General features: G+C 39.5%; 1 protein-coding gene across 10 annotated transcripts in view; it reads right to left on the bottom strand.

The window, feature by feature from the left end:
* The window catches only part of PCNX2 (pecanex 2), a 159,500-nt gene that overhangs the window by 43,501 nt on the left and 92,571 nt on the right, over window positions 1-23,428 (bottom strand). For all 10 annotated transcript variants that reach the window (XR_010830285.1, XM_066994046.1, XM_048047223.2 and 7 more), the window contains 2 exons: window positions 16,127-16,235; window positions 10,828-10,957 (listed from right to left, as the gene is read on the bottom strand). Coding sequence is in view for 9 of the 10 variants with exons in the window: in XM_066994046.1 (XP_066850147.1) it covers window positions 10,828-10,957; window positions 16,127-16,235 (239 nt within the window). In the remaining variant the exon portion in view is untranslated. The remainder of the gene's footprint in view (window positions 1-10,827; window positions 10,958-16,126; window positions 16,236-23,428) is intronic.

The following is a 23,428-nucleotide window of genomic DNA, read 5'->3' as shown; positions in this document are numbered from 1 at the left end:
GTGAGAGATAATGCAGCCTTAATAGGAAGAAGGGAAGGAAGCAGCGCAGTTCTCACAAACCAAACTAAACCAGGCTCTGTTGTGGCTTTTTCCCCCAATTCCAAGCACAGTATCGATTTCTTGAGCAGGGAAAACATTTGCCTCAGGACACAAGATAAGAAAGGATTCACCATTTTGGATAGTACTAGAGAAACTCAAAGCTTTATACTGATATTTTGAAGCATAGTTTTAAATTTTTATGAAGACCAAAGGCAATATGTAGAGTTGGTAAAGCAAAACGTGAACTACTTTTGTCCTGAAATTCAGTTTACTCGAATAAATTCAGTCAGGTAATACACTTAGGTAAAATCAGGTAAAAATCTTCCACAATTATTAGTAACCAAAGCTATGTTCGCACCTTCTTGAAGCCAACAGGAATTTGCATAACATTAAACTCTAATACAGTGCTCCTGACACTCCAACTGCTGTGCCTTTACTCCTGGGCTTTTTGCTGTCAACTAGGACCCCCTAAAGTGAACTTCTGGGACAAGTGGGTGATTTGGGCTTCCCTCCAGTGGCTTCTGGCTTGAAATCTGGCTGTTACCACTCATCCAAGGTGATAATTAGCTCAGTAATTGGATTTCTTCCTGAACTGCGTTATTCCATGCAAACCAAGCACAGGTCCTTGGGCACTTGCTCCAGAGAGCAAGTGATTGTCTTTGAACATCTTCAATTTTAAAGTCAACATCCTTCTTAGATATTTCAGGAACTGGCTCACGCTCTTTTAATCTAGCATTTATATAGACAGTGAGATAATCTACTGTCTTGCATACCACTATTCATGTCGTTTGCTAAAGGCAACTATTGCTTCCTTTGCAAAAGGATGAAATCACTTCCCATACTTTCCTTGTCCAAAAATACTGCCTCGTTTTTCAACCTGGAAAGACTGTCTTCTCCAGCTTTGCTCTCCAAAATTCCTTAGAAAGGTAGAAAAGAGTATGAGGTGGATTCAGGCAGCCTGGGAACATATCACAGATGGTGAGAATTAGGCAAACTATGAGGAAAAAAAGATCACTGCAGTGCTTATTTCCAGAAGATGGAAATAAAATGGCAGCTGTACAATCTGCCTTGCTGTTGCTGGATTTTGCCCCAAAACACAAATTCAAGATTTCCAGAATTCCTACTGTGAAGGAGTGGATCTCTGCTTTGAAAGAGAACAAAACAAAGAAAAGCAGTCCCTCTGGGGGATGCAAGAGATGTGTTTCTAGGGTAGATCCAAAGTTCTTCGTCTGTCTGTGTCCAATGAATTTTAATCCATCTTTCCATGACATCTAACAGACAAGTCTAACAGGGAGGAACATTACCATGCTGCAGCCCTATGATTATTCATGGAGTCTGGAAAAAATCCTCAGCGTTTCCATTTGAATGTCTTATGCTGCTGGCACTATAAACAGAAGGCTTAACATTAAAAACACAGTAGTAGTAGGATAAGATAGCAAGGGGTGGGGGGGTGAACGAGGAAATAGCAGAATAAGCAAGCATCCATGAATATTTGAAGGACACCAGAGGCAAAAATGATGGTACTAATTGGACGTGTGAGGATGCCCAAGTAGTTTTAAATCAATTTCATCTAAAAGGCAGAACGATTTCAGCACGATTATAACAGCAAAGGCTGACAGCCCCTTCGTGCATAACCATGCCCAGGTTTTCTGGGCAGTTGCATGGAAGACATGCCCTAGGTTTAACTCATGTTAATAACGAAAGATCTTTCAAAAATGGAAACAATTTTTCCTTCCTGATCACTCACTCTAAATTTTATCCTTCATGCTTTCTTCCTCCCTTCCCTCCCTCCCTCCCCCAGTGTTTCATCTAGCAAAAATAAAAAGTGGCTTTGATTGCATGCTAGGTAACTGGGGGAGGGTTAAGGTGTAAAAAAGTTCCAGTTGTTAAAGACTGTCTTGCTGACGGATCCTTTTAAAACATGGGAACATTTTATTATCTATAATGTTTCCTGTTGTGCTTCCTTCCTTTGCTTTCTTAAAAGACTTTTATAATTCATTCTGCGAGCTTCCTGATGGTAGGTTTTTTGTTTTGGTTTGTTTTCTGGTCATTCTCTGAGAAACTATTGAGACTGTTTAAAACCTTAGCCTATTCTGCAGCCTGCTTTTCCTGAAAACAAGGTTTCTGTCATTCTGCATCAACAGGGATGCAAGTGAGAGATGTGCATCTGAGACCAAAAGCTGAGTGGCCAAACATGAATTAAACAGCCCACCTAAATGCTCTGACATTCAAAGGTTTAGCAGGGGAACTCAACTCTTATTTGTAAGCTAGGCCATTTAAGTATCTGTGTACTTCAAAACATTCACTAATGCTTTACCAAAATGTCACCAATACCCCTGTTTTCACCTTAGCTGTCTACCTTGCTACTTAATTTCTTTCAACCAGCCCGATGGTGCTTTATCTTTTAAAAGACATTTAGTCATTATCTTCAGGTATTTTCTACTAAGCAATACAACAAGCTCTGTATGTGGAAGGATTGTGCCGACTCCACTGAGATGTCTGTGCTTGCTCTCGCCATCAGCGACAGAGGGCTGGGCCCCTGACATGCTTGGAAGGACCATGCTTAACCCAGCACCTCGCATCCCAGCTAGACCTCACTGTGCACACCTCAGACATGCTTCTAATTGAAAAGCAAGCGTATTAATCACACACACAAAAACCTGCATCTGAAGCACTGCAGGTAAGAGTTATTCTTCTGCTTTTCCCATTGTGAGTCACACAGACACTGTAGGAAGGGTGCCCAGCTCTGGGTCAGGAGCACTGCAGGCCTCATGCACTTGGGCTCTGCGCTGGCTCATGTAGAGGCACTGATGGGCCCATGAGGATGAAGTGGCAAAAGCTTGAGAAACTGAAAGGGCCTAAAGAGTAAAAAGGAGGTGATGAGAAAAGTCCTGGAGAAGTTTTCACCAGAAAAAGAGTGAGAAATCAGACAGGAAAAAAGTGTTGGGAGCTGCTTTGGCAAGTGAGCCAAGACGTTTATTTCCTTTACTCCACACAGAGAGAGGCAAATTGCTTGAACAACATGAAAGGAGGAAAGGAGAACAAGGTATTTCAGAATTCATGCTTAACATTCTTTATTGCTGATAACAAAGTGCTATTATGCTTTTTCAGTGCAAAATATTAAAATGACTTACATCTTAATTGTCACTTTTAGACTCAAGGTGACTACTTAAAATTAGGAGGTAGAAATGGAAAGAGATGGAAAGAAGATATGAGGAAATACAAGAACAACACAAAGATGAGGGAATGATGTCTACAAGGAAAGCCTACATCAGGAATACTAGTCTAGATCATTGTGGGCTTCTCCATATATGCATATCTCTCACCAAAAGATGCAGGAAGACAATATGGAAGCTACCTGAGCCATTCGAGCGCCACTAGCCTGGGAGTGAAACATTAATGATACCACACTGAAGAACAACAAAAATCTCACCACTACCATGGAAGTGCACAAAATTCAATTTAGAACAGATACATATATACATATATATATATATATATTTAATTCCACGGACTGTAGAGAATGTTGATCGTTTACAGCAGTCATTATGGCAGTCCCTACAGCTCTTCAGACTGAAAAAAATCTCCAACACATGATTGAACTAGGTGGTATTTTGAGAGCAAATACTGCTAGTCAAAGGATACAAAAAGTATTTCTCCAGCACTCATTCAGTATTTACCTATTGCCAATTAACAGAAAGCTTCAGGGACAATTCTCAGTGGCAATGGTGGTATAATTCTGCATTTTGTATAATCTCAGAGACAAGTGAGAGAGATTTTACATTTTGCTCTTCTAAACCCTCAGGCATTTTGGGTCTAGTATATACCCTTGCATATCAGGACACAACCAGGACTTGAGCAAGTCGTAGCATGAATTATTCCCTGCTGCAATCTGTACACAACTAGCACATCACCTCAGTTTCAATGGTTACATTCCTGCTGAACATCTCCTCTGTGATCTCAGCTTTTCCCATCTTTACATCTTGACAAAAGCTGGTTGAGTAAGCATCTTCTTGAAAGGAAGGTTTGAGTTTACTGCTCCTAACCTCAGCTTGCCCCTAAACATTTTATTCAGTTAAATCTAAAACAGGAGACAATCTACATTATCCAAGTGAATAGGATGAACACTTTCTGAGAACACTTATTCTTATTGAAATTCAGTAAATACATTTCAACAGGTTTCCAATACTCAACATGACAGAAATTCCATGAGTTCATTTATTCTCATTGGATTTACATAATTTGGAAGCTAAGCATTAGAAGAATAGCTTATAAAAATGTAGTGCCACTGTATATCCATACAAGCCCTTAAAATATTGCTTCCTATTTCTGATTTATGAGTCTATTCCCTTCTGCCCTGTTCCTGCTTTCCTTTCCAAATATCTCTCAAAGTCGTCTTCTATTGTTCTCATGATTTTTTTTTTCTTCATAGGTCTGACTTCCTGATTATGAATGTCTGTTGCACTATCCTCTCTACTGCATGCATTTTGCTTCTTTGCCCATCCCTTTCCCTTTTCATTTATCCTGCTTGTGGTTTTGATCTCTGCTTGCGTTCCTGCATGGCCTCAGCATGCATTCTCTCTCTGATGCCTCCCTTCTGTCTTTATTCTGTCCTCTTAGAATGATTCAGTGAACTGGAGTTGTGAATGCATCTTTAACTCGGCAGGGAACTACAGAGCACTGAATCAGAATGCACTCCCAATTAATTATCACACATATGGCTCCTATTCAATTAGCCTCAATTTGTTTTATTGACTGCCACAGGCAAAATTTGAGAAGAGGAGATGTTACCAGTTAAAGAGATACTGCCAAACAGTCAAAATACAGCTTTGAATTTTGTATAGCCTCCCTTGTGTGTAAAACTCCTGGCAACTTAGAAAACACTTATTTTAATGCCAGTTCTATTTGGCTAAAGGCTCCATTTTTCCTCACCTGTCTTTTCCCAGATAGTTGTGACTCTAGTTGTGGAGTCAAGTAGTAAGGCTGGTTTGGAGAGGACACGTGCCTACATCTGTGCTACAGCAAGTGGCCAAAAGGGCATACACACACACACAAGGACACTTGCTAAGGGGGAGATGATAGTTCAAGACACGGAGGGGGACACGATTTCTAGCAGGACTTCTTTTAGCCTGGGGCTTTACCTGAAGCAGCACCTCAAAGCCCTGCACATCCACTGAAGGGTATTAAAGACCAAGCCAGTGCTGTAGGTACAAGTCCGGTGACAGTGCTGATGGTGTGCAATGTGAAAATGTATATCACACAGGTACAACAGCAGGGAAGAAAGAAGGAAGGGTCCTGAGAAGACAATCAGATGAGGAAGTCCGATGAGTAACAAGCAACTTCATAGTGCTCATGAAGAGCTAAGACTGAAGTATAGTCAAAGATGTTCCTTGTCATTCAAATGTTTTGTTTTTCTCTATTCTCTCCCCAGTGCCAGAACCATGACCACGCATGTGTCTGGAGAACAGGGCGCAACTTCCCAGAGAGCAATTTATACTCAAAGTTTCAAGAGAGAAGCATTTCTTTTTTTTTTTCCCAAAAACATGGGGAAATTTTCCAGTTATAAGGGAAGAGTAATGAAGGAAAAATTGCAGCAACCTGCTAATGCTTCAGCTTTTGCGTCACTGCCAGGTGGGGAGAGCCACCGCCATCAGCAGAAAGGCTGTACCCATGGGCAGGCCAAAGTATCTTCTAGTACCAAGCTAGGCTGGGCGTTCAAGGATCTAAATCCCTTTGCAGTCATCAGAAAGACTCAAGAAATTCATCATTCTCTGTGAACAGGCTCAGGCAACCCATTCTGATTTGGAGACAACACACCGAAAATTCAATCTAAAATCTGTTCCTTCGTTGATCCTGTTTGTTTCGACTTGTAAGTCCCGGGCACTAATGAGTGCCCATTGTGGTTTTTATCTACATGGTGAAACTTCTTTATACTATTTTGCTGAGTTTTAAATTATCTTAACACTCAATAAAAGCCTGGAGAAGCCCTGAGGGCAACCCAATGAAGAACTTTCTTAAAGGAGCTGTGGTCACCAAAGGGGCTAACATAAATAAAACTGAGTAATAACTGATAACAAAGGATCTGTAACCTCAGTACTGTAACATCTTTGAACTGGAATACAGTGCTTCTTTCTGGTCAGTTTATAAAAATAGAGAAACAGAAGCAGCCAAACACAAAAATTAGCAGAGAAGGAGAAGCAGTTTAGAAGAAGCTGAAAAGACTGCAATGAGCTGCAGAACTCCTTGGTGCAATGTGCCTTTCATGCCAGGGGCTGAAAGCATTCAGAAAAGATTGAACTCTAAGTAATGACAACTGGCAGCGACACAGTCAAAACACAACATTTCTGAAATTATATTTGAGGAAGTAAAACAAACAGTAACTCCTATAGATTCGGGGAAAATAGGGCTTTCTTATGCTTAAGTCATGCTGTAATTGTTGACTTCAGAGGTTAATGTACCTTTCTTGAAAATATTCATTATAAATCAATGTCTAAGACTACTGAACTATAAACATCAGCTGCAGTTGTTCCTCTGTAAACATCACCACTATGGAGGTCTAAGAACATGTGAGAAATCAAACAACATAATGAGAAAAGACTAAAAAAAAAGAAAAGAAAACCAGCCTTAAAAAGGAGAACGTGAAAGGTCTGAACATGCAGCTCCCAAACAAGACCCACAGACAGCTGTGGGTGAATGGCATTTTGTGTTCAGATCAGGGGTTTCAGCAGCTGTACCAGACAAGCCGGCTCACAGGGAAACCAGATGCACTAGGGTATGTTAAAAAATAAGCATTTGGAAGTGGAAGGCTTGTTATTTTATGGGAAAGAGGGAGGGAGCAGATGGGCACATTTCACAGCTTCTTTTCCCACACACGTGCATGATGTGGGGTCAATCCCGGTTATGTCCACACTGGGAAAACTCTCCCCACTCCACCTGTAGGCTGTGCATGAGGGACAAGTGATGTCAGCCAGCCGGAAAAAAGAAAATGGAAGCTGCACTAAATCTGAGGCAGGGCAGGTCTTCCTTGCCCTCCATCCCCAGCTGTAAGAACCTTACCAGCAGCTATTTTCCAGACCACAATGACAGAGCAACAACATACTGATGCACTTGGAGAAAAGAAAGACTTGTTCACATATTCTCAGACACAGAGAGGCATCCGGTAATGCCATTCTGAGATAACTGGCAATTTAATCACAGCCTCTTTAGAGACACTTAACTAATTTAGTTACACCACACAGTAATTCACTAGAGACCCTTCAAAGCAAACACAAGCTGTGCCTTACCCAAAAATAGGCACCAAACCAGATGACCGAGAAAGAACAGAGGCAGAAAGGAGCAGGGCAGAGGAGAGAGAGGCGTGTAGGCACTGAAATCTCCAGATTGCTGGTGGCAGTGGGCTCTTTATCGGGACAAGTCACAGCTGCAGCAGAGAAGGGGCTGCTCCGCGTGATCCAGGGATTAGACCCACTGGGGAATGAAAGGAAACTTTCTACTCGGTTCTGTCTGTTGCCATGTCCAAGATACAAAGCAAGATAAGAGGAAGGAAGGAGGGGGAGAGACAAAGTGTTTAAGAAAAAAAGCAAAGCAGTGGAATGAAACAACAGCATTTGAACAAACACTATGCTTTAAAGTGCCTATACATTAAATAAGATTTACTGCTGTTTCCTTTTCTCTCCCTGCCATCTATGGCCTAATCATTCTAACAGCTGTGAAAATAAAGAGTAAAACAGGACTCTTCAAACTGGGAAACAGAACCCAAGCTAACAACAGGACAAACCCAGTGTCGCATCAAACCTGTTTCGTTGTTGTTGTTGTTTGTTTGTTTTAAAGAGAAAATTTCTCATAGCTGGACTCCCACAGGACAAGCGGCTCATGAGAGCAGGCCAGCTTTCTGAATTTATGCCCCTCTCTTTTCAACAACAATGGCAGCAAAAGCTGTAAAAAATGGTTGCATGACAAGTTGTTCTTTCTTAACCTCCCCCCTTATTGCCCGTTTTTTTTCTCTTCTTTAAAATCACCCATCCCTATCCCCCCAGAAAGGTCCACAGAAGTGCACACTCTAAACAAACAGGGTATGTTGACTCTGGGGAAGAACACCCATGCTCTGCACACACACTGCCAGAGCACAAATAGGCACAGTATGATTCCTGAATTTTGAAGAGCTTGCTAGGAATTTCACAGTTTGCTTACTGTCAAAATGAGCTTTTTTTTTTTTTTTTTTTTCTTTTTTCCCCACTTGAGTTCCTCCATCTCCTTGAAAAAACAAACAAGCTATCATCTCAATTCTCTGAGAATTTCAGCTCCAGGTCACATCATCTGGAGTGGCAGATGTCCCATCAGAAACCCACGGAATTGGGTGTATGCTTCATTGGGTTACACCCAATGTTACCCAAGGGTGTACGCTTCCTTGGGTAAAAAACTGGGTGAGTGGCTGGGCCCAAAGAGTTGTGGTGAACGAAGTTATATCCAGCTGGAGGCCAGTCACTAGTGGTGTCCCCCAGAGCTCACTACTGGGGCCAGTTCTCTTCAGTATCTTTATCGATGAGGTCAATGGAGGAACCAGAACAACTTCCCCCTCCAGTTCAAGTGCCTGAGCCTATTTAACTCCATGGCTCTGAGAGAAAGCATTCATGGCATCTCTTTGAATTTTTAGATATGGAACGGTCAAGGTCTAAGGCAGTAAAGCATGCTAGTCTCACTTTATTCAATTATTTCAAGCATTTTGTAGGAAATTTCCCTATTCTTAATACAATATTACTCCCTTCCCCTATCTTTTTCTGTCTTTTTACTGTATCCCATTAATAACCCAGGAATTTTTCAGTTCAACTCTGACTCACTCTGCTCAGTTCTTCATGTGAGGTGCACGTTGTGGAATGCCACAGGTTCAGACAAACATTTATTTTGCTCTGATAACTATCAGTCTTCTACAAAGCTGTTTACTACTTCTGAAAGATTTTGGGGGACCAGGTTGTTGTTTTTGTGTTTCAAGTGAGAAGACCATAAAAGATATACTAGAATTTCTAACAAACATCCAAGCACAAATTTTTCAGTCTACTGTGCGCATTCACATTGAAGACAAAGTTGTAGTTACTGATTATTTTGAAAGGACAAAGAGTAGTGGTTTAAAGCATTAAAAGCATTAGTTTTTCACACTCAAAAAATGATTAGCACCAACTTCTTTATTTCGTTTAATAGGGGTCACTGACAGTCACTACTGACAAAAACCAGACCCCCTAATTTAAGTATCAAGCACTATATTTTGAAATTCTTTTGAATATCTTCTGTTCACATTGTCCCAAAAGCCTTAGACCACCGAAAGCAAATGAAAACCGTCCCATCTATTTCCATGTACAATAACCTACAGATACCACACTAATCTAACTACATTGAAGATATGTGCCTATAACCATTGAGCTTGATTCTCTAACCTGTAACTAGAAAAAAAGCCACATGCCACATTAAAATGTTCTAGCTGAAGTAAAATGCAGCAGATGTTCAATTCTCCCACTTCCTACTTAATGTGGTTCAAGGTTTCTGTCAGAAAATATAAAGCTGTCTGTGGGATTGGCAGTAGCTTCCTGCTTTTCCAAGCCTGCCCTCAAGTTTTACTCCAATGAAATAATGAACCTGCTGACCCAGAAAAGGATGTGTGAGAAATAATTTTGTTAAGATCTGACGCCAGTGTACAGAACTTGGCTCACCCCAAAAGCCTTCCACAAATCGCATCATATCCAGAAGCTTTATGTAACTTGGCTTTGTCTCGGTAGTTTCTTTATAGAGGAGTACATGTGCACTCACTGACACAAGTCAAATTCAAAAAAAAAAAAAATCTTCAAAAACTCATCAGACCATTTCCCCTAAAAGATGGAAGAATCACTCACTAAAATTTCAAGTTCTGAATTCCCTGAAGGTGCTCAGATGCATCAGTGGTATTGATACAAGAAGTGTGATAAACGTACAACACTTCTCACAGGTCTGGCCAAATCCTGCTTTGGCCAATGCAATTTTTATTTATGTTGCTGTTCTGCAGCTGCCACAACTTACTCGGAGCCTGGTTACATGTTACTAAGTATTCGCTCTGAAAACTCTCTCTACTTGGAAAGGACAGAGTTTTCCTGCCTCTACCACTCTTGTTGGGAACCCATTAGACTCCAGTTACCAAGAGCTCTGAAATCCTACAGGGTAAAAAAAAAGGAGCAGAAAGTCCTTATTCAATCTGTTCGATATTCTAAGTTTATGTCCTTGTGAAACCAAATGAATGACAGCTAAATTCTGACAAAACCAACCAATTCTTATGTCAAACTCTAAGATCAGATGTAGCAAGTAATTACAATGCACACTCATCATCACCTCTCTATGAGAGTTACCTGCCACATCCCAAGTGGTAACATTTAATCAAGCCAGTATAAAATATATTAATGCAGCCTGACTTTGGTGCCAAAGGCTTAACAGATTTAGTTGCTAACACTAGCTAGCAAGACAAAAAAGGCTGACAACTGGGAGTTTCACCGTGTTTTGTTTTCACAGCTTCATTACTGTACGCCTGTACAACAAATGCAACATGACACCTCATCTGTAGCACACTGATGATTGTTTAAATACACTTTCAGAAATAACTAAACAACTATGAAATAGTAAAGCACCAGAATCAAGATTCAAAGGTTAACCTCTCAAGGCCTACAACAATTTAAGGAATATCACTGGAAAGAAAAATACCTCCACAAATGAAATTAATGAGAGCAAATCCTTTAAAAATAACAAGGGTAGAAAACATTTGAATAGTCTTACTTGTAGTTTTTCTCCCAGAACTTGATCGGTCTTGCGTATGATGCGATAAAGATGACACTACCAAGAAATGGGCTCAGCGGGGTAGAAAAGACTGAAGTGGCCAGAGTTTGGAAAAAAAGCATAGCAGAGTCTGAAAACTGCAAGTTAAGGTAGCACAAATGATTTCATCACACTATCAAAACATTGTTGAGGCAGCTCTTCAAAATATTTTTGCCTTTTTATTATTTATTTTACTGAAGAGGTGGAGGGAGGAGAGGAAATGAAGGCAGGCAGTGCCAAATTGCCAATTACCAGCATGTAATCCATGGCTTTTCAATGCTACATAGCTGTAATGGAGGTGACGTGTCTGAACAGAGTATGGTATTAGCGGGGTGACTGTCTAATCCCTGCCTGAGGACAGATCCAGACTGTAGCCAGAGCAGTGAAGTGCCCTTTTCCAGCAAGCGAGCATATCTTCTACAACACAAAGTGGCTTTCGAGAAGTCTGACAGAAAGGGTTTAATTCACACACACACAAAAAAAAACCACTAATATTGATTTTCTTGGAAATTCTTAGTTCTGTGCATTAGTCTTGCTTCCAGTGAATCCAGCATTGCCTTCTGTGAGTTTCTGCTTATTCTAAAATTATCTAGTATGTAGAGAAACAGCTATGCCTATACAATCCAACCTGCTGCCTCAAAATCATGCTTTCAGGTTAGTTTTTACCGACAATTTAATATTCCATGCTGACTGAAAGGTTAAAAAAGTGTAAAAGTGTTCTGCATTTCATGTTTTTTGAAACATCTACAAAATGAGAAGGTGAGGGCAGAGGAATAGAAAACATCACCCAAACACCATCATGAGTGCCAGAATCCATGGCTTACTTTAAATGTAAATTCATATTTCAGGCCGCTGGAAAGCATCTTAGAAGATAGACAAGGATATAGAAAAACATGCATGTTAAAAGGAACATGATTTAAAAACAAAAACATACACACAAAAAAAGTAGGCAAATTACATGTTAGGGATCAACTCTTCTTTAAATCATACCAGTACCATGAAATCTTGGGAAAATAGTTTCCAAGTTGGCATAAGAGACCAGTTGTCCTTCCTTATGCTTATCTTGGGAAGAAAGTACTAAATAAAAATGCCAAGGACAAAGTAGCAATGATCAAAGTACTGCAATTAATTGCATCTCAGACTAAAATTACTGTCAAATCACCCAATAACCACAGTCCTTTAGCTTACTCTGTTCTAATAATGTGTCCCACAGTCTGAGACTTTACAATAATCATCTTTACACGTGTAGCATCATTTGCAGCACAATATTTCCATAAAACAGCTCACTAGCCATGTTTTCAAAGTAATTTGCAAAATCTAGAAACAAATATTTGCCAAGAGATCTCTCTCGAATCCCTCAAACTTATTAAAAGAGAGTGGTCCTGAATGGTGTCTTTGTGCATTAGCGAACTTGCAAAATGAGCTGCCCTCAGAGTCTAAAGTTCAAAAAGCAACAGAGAGCACAGAGCAGGAAGCAAGTGCATCAAAAGTTAAACTGTCATGTTATGTTGTAGTCATAACCACCATTGGCTGTAAAAGATGAACAAGTATTTACAAGTGTCAGATAAGGGAAAGAGGCACTGAAGCTGAAGAGACAAAAAGCGAGTAAGGAGGACAGATAAGGACAGTAAATCAAGTTTTCTTAAGAGGGTTCTAATGCCATTATTGATTTTAAAACTGCCACCATCATGAGTTAAGACATTTAGGACTCCCCTGTGAACTGCCTGTGTTAAAGACATAAGCAGTAGCAACATTTTTATTTTTGCTGAAAGCATAATGCTCTACTATATGCAAGTTGGAAGCCATTTCCCATTAGACTCGTGAAGAGTGGTTTTAATAAAGTGTTTCATGTATGTAAGCATATCACGGGAACAACTAACAGCACCAGGCTGACTTACCTACAGCTGATGTGTACAGTGGCATACAGATGTATATACATAACTGCCAAAAAGGTACAGGTATTTCCTTGTTCTACATCCCAAGATGGTTCTCCTCTGTGCCATCTTTGCTATGTTAAATGGTGTAGAAGCAGAACTTGTTTCTTTGAGAATAATGGATTTTCTTTTTTAAGGTGGCCAAAATAAAATTTTGAGAATTAACTAAAAACTGTGCAGCATGAAATAAAACGTTCCATTTGAAGATTAATTATTATTTAACAATCTGTTTGAATTCAAATTAGCTTCAAAACAAGCAACTGAAAAGGCTGATGTTTTCAACATCTTCCACCCCCTTTTTTCAATACAAAACTATTGGGTAAACCCAGCCCAAACCCTCTGATGCCTCAAACCCACATTTTTAATTGCAATTACTATGGGCCAAGATATTTGGTCACTACCAGGCACAAGATCACTTAGAGAGTGGGAGCACCAAGTTTCAAAGGGCTTCCTTTCCTGACGCTAGAGCTGTAACCCTGAAACAGCCAAAGCAGAAACTCTTATAAACAGAATAATCTGAACTATAAGCACTTTTTTTTTTTTTTCTTTCCAAATCTCACTGTTCATTTATTAGGTATTCCTTTAACTACAAACCAGACTGACTTTCTCAGTGTGCTGACAATTTAAGGGGTACAGGCACATAACCCCATCTTACACATTTAAACATTGGGAAGTGAAGCAGCAGATCTGCTCCAGCCAGAAGCCCATTCCTGTTCCTGGTGTTTCGGTTCACAGACCTGCAGGATTAGGAGGGACTCTAAGGGGTCACCTAGACCATCTAGCAGCCACAGCCAAACATGTATGTCTCCTGACAGATGTTTGTCTGAATTCCTGAATGTCTCTAAAGGCGGAGACTCCACAATCTCCCCCAAGGCAAAGCTCCAGGTGTGTTGCCCTTTGTATCCTGCATGCCTGAATTAAATGCACTAAAGTGAGAGGAACTTCTCGTATCACTGAGCTCTATGGCAAAAGCTCACCGAGGCACTTCGAAATTTAAAAATTGATGTCCTGTTTGCAGAAGTGATCTAGGCCATTAAGAGCCACAAATAATTAACTCTGCAAAGAAATGGTAGGCTTAGTGCCTCTGCAAACTGCAATACGTATTCATTAGTACCATCTGCAGGGTTATGGTAACAACAAATAAAAATACTGTGCAGAAAGGCAGAGTTATTGTTGTTGTGGGAATGGTAACTTTTACATTTAACCAGTATCTTAATTGCAACATTGCCTTGAAAGACAGATTTGCATTTACAAAGGAGATTATAAATATAAATAATAGAAAGCTAGTCTAGATCACTTCAGTAATAACTGCGTACATAAACTGAATCCTGCTTAGTTAACGGCTTTCCATTTTGCAAAGCTTAATTGGTACTTTTATCAAGAGTAAAGTTATCACTGCACAAAATATATGATCAAAGGGAAACTCGTTGAAATATAATCTTAGTTCTTAGATGTTTTGCTAAATAACGTTATATGTACATTCCTGCAATTCATACACCTACAATGGAGATGAAAACCATTTTTTTTGTTCTGAAATTCCATAATAATTTGCTACAAATCACTCAAAGTGCTCTGATGAATCAAAACTTTTTAAAATGCTTTCCTCTTGTAAATAGCCAATTTAAAGCTTTCCTTTTGGGAGTTGTTCTGTCTTCACTTCTCTCTGTTCAAGACTCCCATTTATATTTCCTAACTCTAAACAAAAACAGTTAATCAATGCGGCATATAATTCAGTATATCAGAGCAAAGAGCAAAAGGGAAAAAAAATCACTCAAGGGGGAAAATACACTCTCTGTGAGATGAAAGGGACAAAGACTTAAATGTATATATTTAATAAGCAGTACTAAGAAAATTCTTCAGTAGGTCTGAACTAAAACCACTGTCCTGGTTCCAGTTAGGACAGAGTTAATTTTCCTCCTAGTAGCTGGTAGGGTGCTATGTTTTGGATTAGGATGAGAAGAGCGCTGATAACATGCTGATGTTTTAATTGTTGCAGAGCAGCGTTTACACCAGGCCAAGGACTTTTCGGCTTCTCGCTCTGTCCTGCCAGCGAGCAGGCTGGGGGTGCAGCAGGAGCTGGGAGGGGACAGACCCAGGACAGCTGACCCAAACTGGCCAAAGGGGTATTCCATACCATCTGCCGTCATGCTAAACAATATATAGGGGTGGCTGGCCGGGGTGGGGGGCCGGCTGCTCGGGGATAGGCTGGGCATCGGTCAGCGGGTGGTGAGCAATTGCATTGTGCATCAGTTGTTTCTTACACATTATTATTATTAATACTATTATCATTATCACTATTATTATTATTGTTATTATTATATTCCTGTCTTAATAAACTGTCTTTATCTCAACTCACCGGCTTCACTTTCCCGTTTCTCTCCCCCATCCCAGAGAGGGAGGGGGGAGGGTGAGCGAACGGCTGTGTGGTGTTTAGCTGCCAGCCGGGTTAAACCACAACAACCACCCAACTCTTTTGCTACAATTTTGGTTGGAAGGGAAGGAAGAAATTAAAAGGTAGTCTCTGAAAATGCTTTACATACCAATAAAGTTAAATTTGATCAGTTAAAGTGTTGTGTTTTTTTTTTTAATTGTCTTTTCCCCATATTACATCAAGATTCTAACTGATTTAGACCTTAAAGTGACACATTTTTGTTCAGAAAATCTTCTCTATGACAACGTCATAGCCCTGGAATGGGCATTGAAACAGTTTCTGAAGTATTTTAGCATTGATGAACATACTTATAAAACACAGTGGAAATGTAAAAAAGGAGAATGCTTTTCAGTCCCACAGTGAAAAACATACACAGAAATAGTAAAATCCGTCTTCTGAAGTGCAATAAGTAAATAAATCAGGACAGTTGCAACAGGAATTAGCTCACTGACATGAATTTGTATTTGAGATACTAACTGGAAGCAACTGAGGAAGTACTTAATACTTCAGAGCTTAATCAGCAATATGACCAACACTTTACAAAACTAGCTTCTGTGTACATAAAAGTCCACCCAAGCTGAACGTAGTATGCCAGCCATACCATTTATTTCCAGACACATCAGAAGTCAGTGCTGTGAACTGTGGAAGTATGTGACTAGGTGAGAAGTAGGCAAGTATAAATAAAGCAGTCTGAGTCAGAACTTGGTTTCCCAGTTTCAAATCCCATACAGTCAAAAAATAGAGAAAGCTATATTCCCCAGGAGGTGTTTTAAGCATTTTCACACTTTAAAATACAAGTTACCTGGAAACTTCACACCTTGTTCAAACACTGTAAATAAATTATATACATGAAGAGGAATTTGAGAATAAAGAAGAATAAATTTATAAAGGATATGAGGTATTGCAAAGAGCTGAGCAAAGACATGGAACGACGACCCCCACGCAATCTGCCAGGGAGCGATGTACGTCATGATGAACTGTAACTTTTGCAGTAGGTCCCACAGCTGGAAGAAAAAAAAAAACAAACAAACAAACAAAACACAACAAAAACCACATGGTGACATTTTAGGCAATGAGGTAAGTTTTAACTAATAATATCTGAAAATAACACATCTTTTAAAACCGTGCACTGGAATGAATGTGAGATAGCTTACATTGCATTATCTTTCATTGGCATTACTGCTTTACTTTAGTAAGGTACAAAAATATATTCTTCATTTGAAATTCACACTTACAATTAGGTGTATTCTTAATCACCGTACTGAGGTACCAGATTACCTTTCTGCAAAAACATGTCTGTTTTCATTGGGAAAACACGTTTCCTGCTGCTGTGAAGCAGGACTACAGGTTCTGATTTTTGCTGCATATATCACATTGCCAGGAAGAGACCTGAGTATTACAGAAGAGACCCCAGGAGAAAGTGGATATAGAAAAAAAGGAAGCTCTAAGTGTGATGCATGTGGCTCTGCACATGGAAACTAAGCACATTTCTCACAAACACAAGAATCTTATTTGTTGAATCAGTAGGAGATGCTATCACTATCTGAGCATATGCTTGGCATTAACCCTGAATTGTAGCTGCATTTTCAGGATCAAACCATCCTACCATAAACATGCTGCACTAATGTGATTTTTTATTGTGGCACTGGACAAATTGGAAAACATTGAATTTGCTTTTGCTTCCTGTAAAATATACTTGGTGCTGCAACTAGCAGCTTCTGATTCAAGAATGATATGTACTTATTTCCTGGAACACATTTTTCTTTTCTGCCAGCTCTCTTGGCATCAGGCCAGAACAGATCTTTTGTCTTGCCTGCATTGGGCTATCAGATTCATATTGCAGTGCGGGTTCCTGACACACTGTTGGGAAAGATTTGGCCATCAATAGTCATTAGTGCTCAACACACACACAAGTTGAGAATGAACCAGGAGTACACGCAATATTTCATGCTCACATAGCACATACACATTGAATTTCCCGTAATAAATCTTTTAACCGAGTTAATGAAAAATAAGACAGTGCCAGTATCCCAAAAGACACTAAAGCTATGTCAATACTGGTATATTAAACACTTCCAGGCAACGCACCCAGACATGGGTATTGTGTATGTTCTTAAACTGGTAGAAAGGTCCCTAGCAAGGTTTTGGTCCAGCTCAGCCAGCAATCTTCAAGCAATTCCCAGGCATGGTTTGGAATGAAACTCCTCCATGGCCCACACCCAGCTGGCAGCTCCATACCTCCACCTGCATACAAGCTGGGAGAGTTGACTAGCAGGGACACAAGCTTCTCCATGACAGCTGCCTCAGCAGCACAACATGGTCATAAGCACAATTTATTCACTACTGTGTTGACAGCCAGCGAGGATGCACCTTCACTGGTTAACTCATTTCACGTGCCTCTATGTTTCCACCCCCAATATAACGCTTGACCATCTGTATCCACATCAGTAATGCACTTACAAGATGTTTCCCTGAGCTTTCCTACCAATTCTTTTGTAAATAGTTGCAAATGAACTGGGAGGGTGGCACAGAATGACTAACAACATTCAAATGTTTTGGTCTCTGTGTCACCAAACGATCGCACAGGCAGAGCACACTCCAGTTTTAACTGATAAACCTTCCAATTGCAGTGGAAGCAGTGCTTCTCGTGTATTCTGTGCTTTGGCACGACTCAAAGTAGGTGAAATATGCAAAATACAGCTTCTGTTAATTTTGCACAGGCATATTATTTAAAACCACCAAAGCTCATAAAAACAAGCTACATGATCTCTTCAAGGCACAGCCTGGTTACCCTTGCTTAGTTTAACCATGAGAAATTCAAATCTTGTCAACTTTGTTTTCTCTCAAAAATACTACAGGACTCGAAAACTACATCAGATAAAAGTGGGCAAGTAAAACTGAACTGAAACTAGAACTGACTTCTATTTATTTGAACCCTGTTTAGGAGGTTGGGGGGTTGCTTTGCATTGCTTCATTTTTATTTATCTGAAATGTCTGAATGAACAGCTGGGAGAAAAATTATATCCACTAACAATTTAAGTGAAGGGCTGAAAAAGCTAATGACTCAAGTGAAACCTCAAAAATTCAGAACTGCAGCATAACCCAGTACAGTTCTGCCCGCTACAGATTGAAATCACAGTCATAAATCACCCCAGCTGTGCTCAAAGCTCAGGGTTCATCAAAAGGTTTTCAAACCTCAAATAAAATGCAGGTTTTGCATTTGCTAGGAAACCAAATCCAGGAGGAGACCCTCCTGGCTTCTTGTTCCGTTACATCATTTTCATCATTCTTTAATATTTACAAATTCTTGCAAAATAGGCCATGGAGCCTAAACTGCCCACTGCTTGCAGCAAACCCTACAATTTCTACGTTCACCACTGCTTGAACTTACTGTTGTTTCTTTCAGCAGTTGCCTCTGAGCTACTGTTCCTACAAAAGATGCAACGGAGCTTGTTTTCATTCGCAAGAACACTCAAGTGAACCTCTCTTGGTTTTTGAGAGCCTTGCAACACTGCACCTAAGGGCCTAGAAATGTGTGATTTTCAAGCTATTGCTTTCATTAAGAGTTGTCAAGTGCCTCTAGAACTTCTTAAATTACTGTTGCCAGGGCATGCTCTGCAAAACACCTTAAAGGAAACTTGCCATTACCATTTTACATATCTAAATATACTTACTAAAGGTAATGCCATCTAGAGACTACAACACAGAGATTTAGGAAGGCGGGATTTGGGTTTACTTTCTCTCTTTTTTTTTTTCCTAGAAACATACGGAAAATTATTGCTCCTTATCAGTTTTAGCCAATTTACTACATATTTTCCTCTCTATCTGATATAGGAACTCCAAGGATCGACAAAGTGCTATTGCTTTACTCACAGAAAAACTGAAGCTGCTAAAGTTTGCCTACATATAAACACAAGGAAGCTGATCCTCAGAAACAGCTGTAGTTGAAATAAGAGAATGACTAACTGCATTTCGGTCTTCAGTAATCATAAGACACTAGTATAAGAGGAAAGCCTTCAACACCTTTTAAATTGTCAGAACCAATTAGAATTAGAATGGGTTAGGAAAGCCAAACCCATCTGGAGTTAAATCGAGTGAGGATGGTGAAGGGCAACAGGAAGGATTTCTACATGTCTATCAGCAGTAAAAGGAAGACTAGGGAAAGCATGGACCCACTGCTGAATGGGGAGGGGACCTGGTGAAGGACAAGGTACTAAATGTCTTCTTTGCTTTGGTCTTTACTAGCACGACTTCAGGAACCCCTTTGCAGTTAACAATCCAGGGATGAGTGGTGTCACAGGTTGAGGAAGGCAACCCTTTCACCCTCTATTCAACATTGGTGAGACCACACCTGGAGTGCTGTGTCCACTTCTGGGCTCTCCAGTACAAGAAAGACGTGGAGCTACTGGGTCGTGTCCAGCGAAGGGCCCTGAAGATGATTAAAGGACTGAAGGATATGACATATGAGAACAGGCTAAGAGAGCTGGGATTGGTTAGCCTCAAGAAAATAAGGATCCTTGTGAAGGATCTTACCAGTGTGTATAAATGTATGATGCAGGGGACTAAAGAAGGTGAGTGATGCCTGTGACAGGGCCCAGAGACAGCAGGCACAAACTGAGATGGAGGAAACTGAACATGTGAAGACTTTCTATGGTGAGGGTGGTCACGCATTAAAACAGGTTGCCAAGAGAGGTTGTGGGATCTCCATCCTTGGAAATATTCAAAACTCAGCTATGCTGAACACAGCTCTGAGCAATCTACTATAGCTGAACCTGCTTTTAAGCAGGTGGGTTGGACAAGACAAACTTCAGAAGTACCTTCTAGCCTCAACCATTCTGTGATTCTGTGAAACATGAAATTTATGCTCAGTAAAGTTTTGTTCTGAGTGAGGGTAATAACTTGCTCTTGATAGATGTGAAGTATATTTTCAAACAGTGCTGGTTACAAAAGGGGGAAGCTTCCCATTTGAAGGGAAAGGGTTTAAAAAAATCTGTGCCAAGTTTTTCCCATCTTCATAACTTCCTTAAACACATATAAAAGACTAATTTTTATTTGAGACTTCAACATCCCAGTTTAGCATGATTTATCAGTGAATATTTATATTACACTTTCTTAGAACTTCAATATTTTCTACAGTTCATTAAGCAGAAATATGATACATATTTTTAGGGTACAAAGTTCTAATGTTCCTAGATACCTTTACTCATATGACAGTTTTGCACCGTAAACAGTTAAGTCTTCGATAAAGAGTTTAACTTATCAATATACTCAGTGAATTTAAACTACCACTTTCCCACTACTGTCAAGTGAAAATGCAGAATATGCATCTTTCTTTTATATTTATTTTATATGGACACAACACATTTTATCACCTTCATCATCCTTAAGTCTTCTGTGGGTTCTGATGCCCCTACAGACTGCTGGTGCATAAACTAGTTTTCTATGTGGCTATACAAAAAGTAGAAGCAAAGACTTACTTTTTTAAGGATTTCTTTTACATCTGGTTATTCTTACTTAACCAAAATTAAATACTACTACAAATTAGGAATGTGAATTGAAATTAATATTAAAAAAGATTTTGGGAGTCTGAAACACCACTAAAATGTCATCTCTTTTTCCCAGCTTGTTATATCTCAATGATCTAGACAGAGATTAACAGCTGAATTTAAAAGACACTGAATGTGAGATGGAGACTATGCAATGCCTTCAGCCTTTGGCAGCCTGTCTATCTGTCTAGCATCTGTTAGGACTCTGTGTGGGCAGACTCCTTGGCAATACTGGGACTAAATAATGCATAAACATTAAAATTTTCTTGCTAAGCTTGAATTTTACTCTGTTTTAAAGAAGTATATGCACACATTGGTTTTAAACAAAAATAACTGTCATACACATATGGCTACATGCTCTGTGTGCAACACAAAAATGAGAGATTAAAAAAACCATAAATGTAGAAACCCATTATTCACTGCTTTGAAAAGTTATTTCTTTATAATCCTGTTTAGATCCTGAGAAATTGAGCCTTGAACTAAGATCTTCAGATACTGGGGGTCAGGGGGGGAACTATGACACAGGCATTTAATTTTTCACGTTAAGCTAATTCCAGTCAATTGGTAGCTGGAGTAATCTTGGGAGTAAATTCTGATATCTACTGGTACATTTATTTTTCTTTATTTGCATTTATATGTATATTTATGTCAATAAAATTTAAGATGTATTAAGATAGAAACATTGCAAGTATGTACATGTTTATGGATGTGAAATTAAACTTGGGTGAAATAATTTTATTCTAGTTTGTGGGTTTGCTTTGCAGATCATTGACTTTCTAGTTTTTATTTAATGCCATTTGAAACACTTTTCACCTACAAAATCCTAAAAAACAAGATTTACTAGAAATATTAAATCTTTTTAGTGCTTCTGCATAAGTCATTATGACATTTTATTGTGTATTTGAATAGAGCTAAGTTTGAATCTACAACAAATACTTTCCAGGCTGTCTTTATTTGCTTCTGCTTACAGACATTTGAAGCCTTTATATTGTGGAATTTCAACATCGTTGTCTAATGTAACATATAGTAGAGGATCAAATTATAATCGGTCCAAGGCTCTGATACCAAATCTTGTAGGATTATATTTCTGAAACACTGTTCAGCACCTAACATCAATGGTATACAAAACAGGTATGTTTTAAACAGGTAGAGTAACAAGTCTCTGAAGCCTTAAATTTTAGGTTAAATGTTAATCATCAGGCATAAATATGATGAGGATTATGACAATATGAAGATGATAAAACATAACAGCCCTGGATATGCTCATGGCAGAGGCTGCTTCTTCCAACATTGTCAGCTGACAGCAAAAGCCCAGGGAAGGAGACTGTGGTACTAAAAGAAACCATCTCCCATATTTCCCCAAGATGGGCAAAAAGGACAAGATCACAGATAATCAGCTTAATTTGCAGAGGGCTGGACAAGTGAAGTAAATCAGCTGGGAGCTGTACCGATCCAGCTTTTTCAGCGAAGCCTTCCCTTCACTGGTACGGCTCCTGCCAAGACTGCACCTTTCTAGAAATTTCCTTTAGATAAAGTAGACATAAAAATGCACAGAGTTGTATGCAGAAGCACCAGATACTCAAGATTTTTCTCTCAGTGCTTGCATCAACATATACAGCACAAGGCTCTAACAGCATGAATATAAATGAGTGTTGTCCTCAATATGTAGTGAGCCAGACAGACCCAGGGAGCAGGTGTACATCCTCCTGCACCCATGTTTGTTTGTCCTAATCTAAAGAAAAAACACACCAAAAATAGAGAGAAAATTAAACTGGGGAATAGCATTGGGGAGTGAAGGCTAACAAAGAGGTCAGTGACAGAACACTGAATGAAAAATCAATTAAACCACTTCTCCAATATTCACAGGAAACATGAACTGTACAATGCTCAAGGGAGTTAAGGAGTCTACAGAAAATACCGCTGGGATTATCCTGCCAAATATCAGATGTAGCCTTGGGTATTTTACTCAGCAGAAAGTGTCTTAACAGGGTTTATATACCAGATATCAAAAGTTGAGGAAACAGCTGTGAGCAAAGAAGGTGCAGCTGATTAAGACACTGGATTTCAGTATGCCTGGATGGCAAGAAATGGATTAAAATAAGAATTAAAGACTTAATGCCAGAAGCTTTGAAGTGAAACATCAGATTTAGAATAGGATGAAAAATCAGAAGGAGACAGGAAAAAGAGTGAGGCTTTTGACTTACAAGTAGCACCTAAATCCACTGGAACACTCAGACAAACCAAGAGTTTTATTGCCGCAAAGGCAATAAAAAGATCCGATCGGTTAATTACCTTAACAAAGCGCTAAGAAGGTCAATGCACTTGGCAGTGCTTTCTCATAAAATGAATGAAAATAAGATGACATGCATAATTTCTTCCCTGTCCAAGGGACTGTGCTGTAGATGTTGAACTCTTACAGAGTTAAGCCTGATCAACACGTCTGGCAGGTTGCTACAAGCTGGTGTCTTAGCTAGAGTTACTTTGACATCAAGATAATCTTTCATAAATATGTGACATTGGATACTATGGCAAAAAGAAGCATACAGAAAGAGAAAAGTTTGTATAAAATGCAAAGTGGAAAAAAAAAAGGATTCCTTATTAGCTGGAAAATGTATTCTGGGAAGGAAGAAGAAATATCAGACAGGGAAATT

This window comes from Anser cygnoides, chromosome 3, assembly GCF_040182565.1.
Source record: "Anser cygnoides isolate HZ-2024a breed goose chromosome 3, Taihu_goose_T2T_genome, whole genome shotgun sequence".
In the NCBI taxonomy this organism is placed as follows: Eukaryota; Metazoa; Chordata; class Aves; order Anseriformes; family Anatidae; genus Anser; species Anser cygnoides.
Note: the sequence above shows the minus strand (reverse complement) of the source record. Positions and strands in the feature narration are given on the sequence as shown.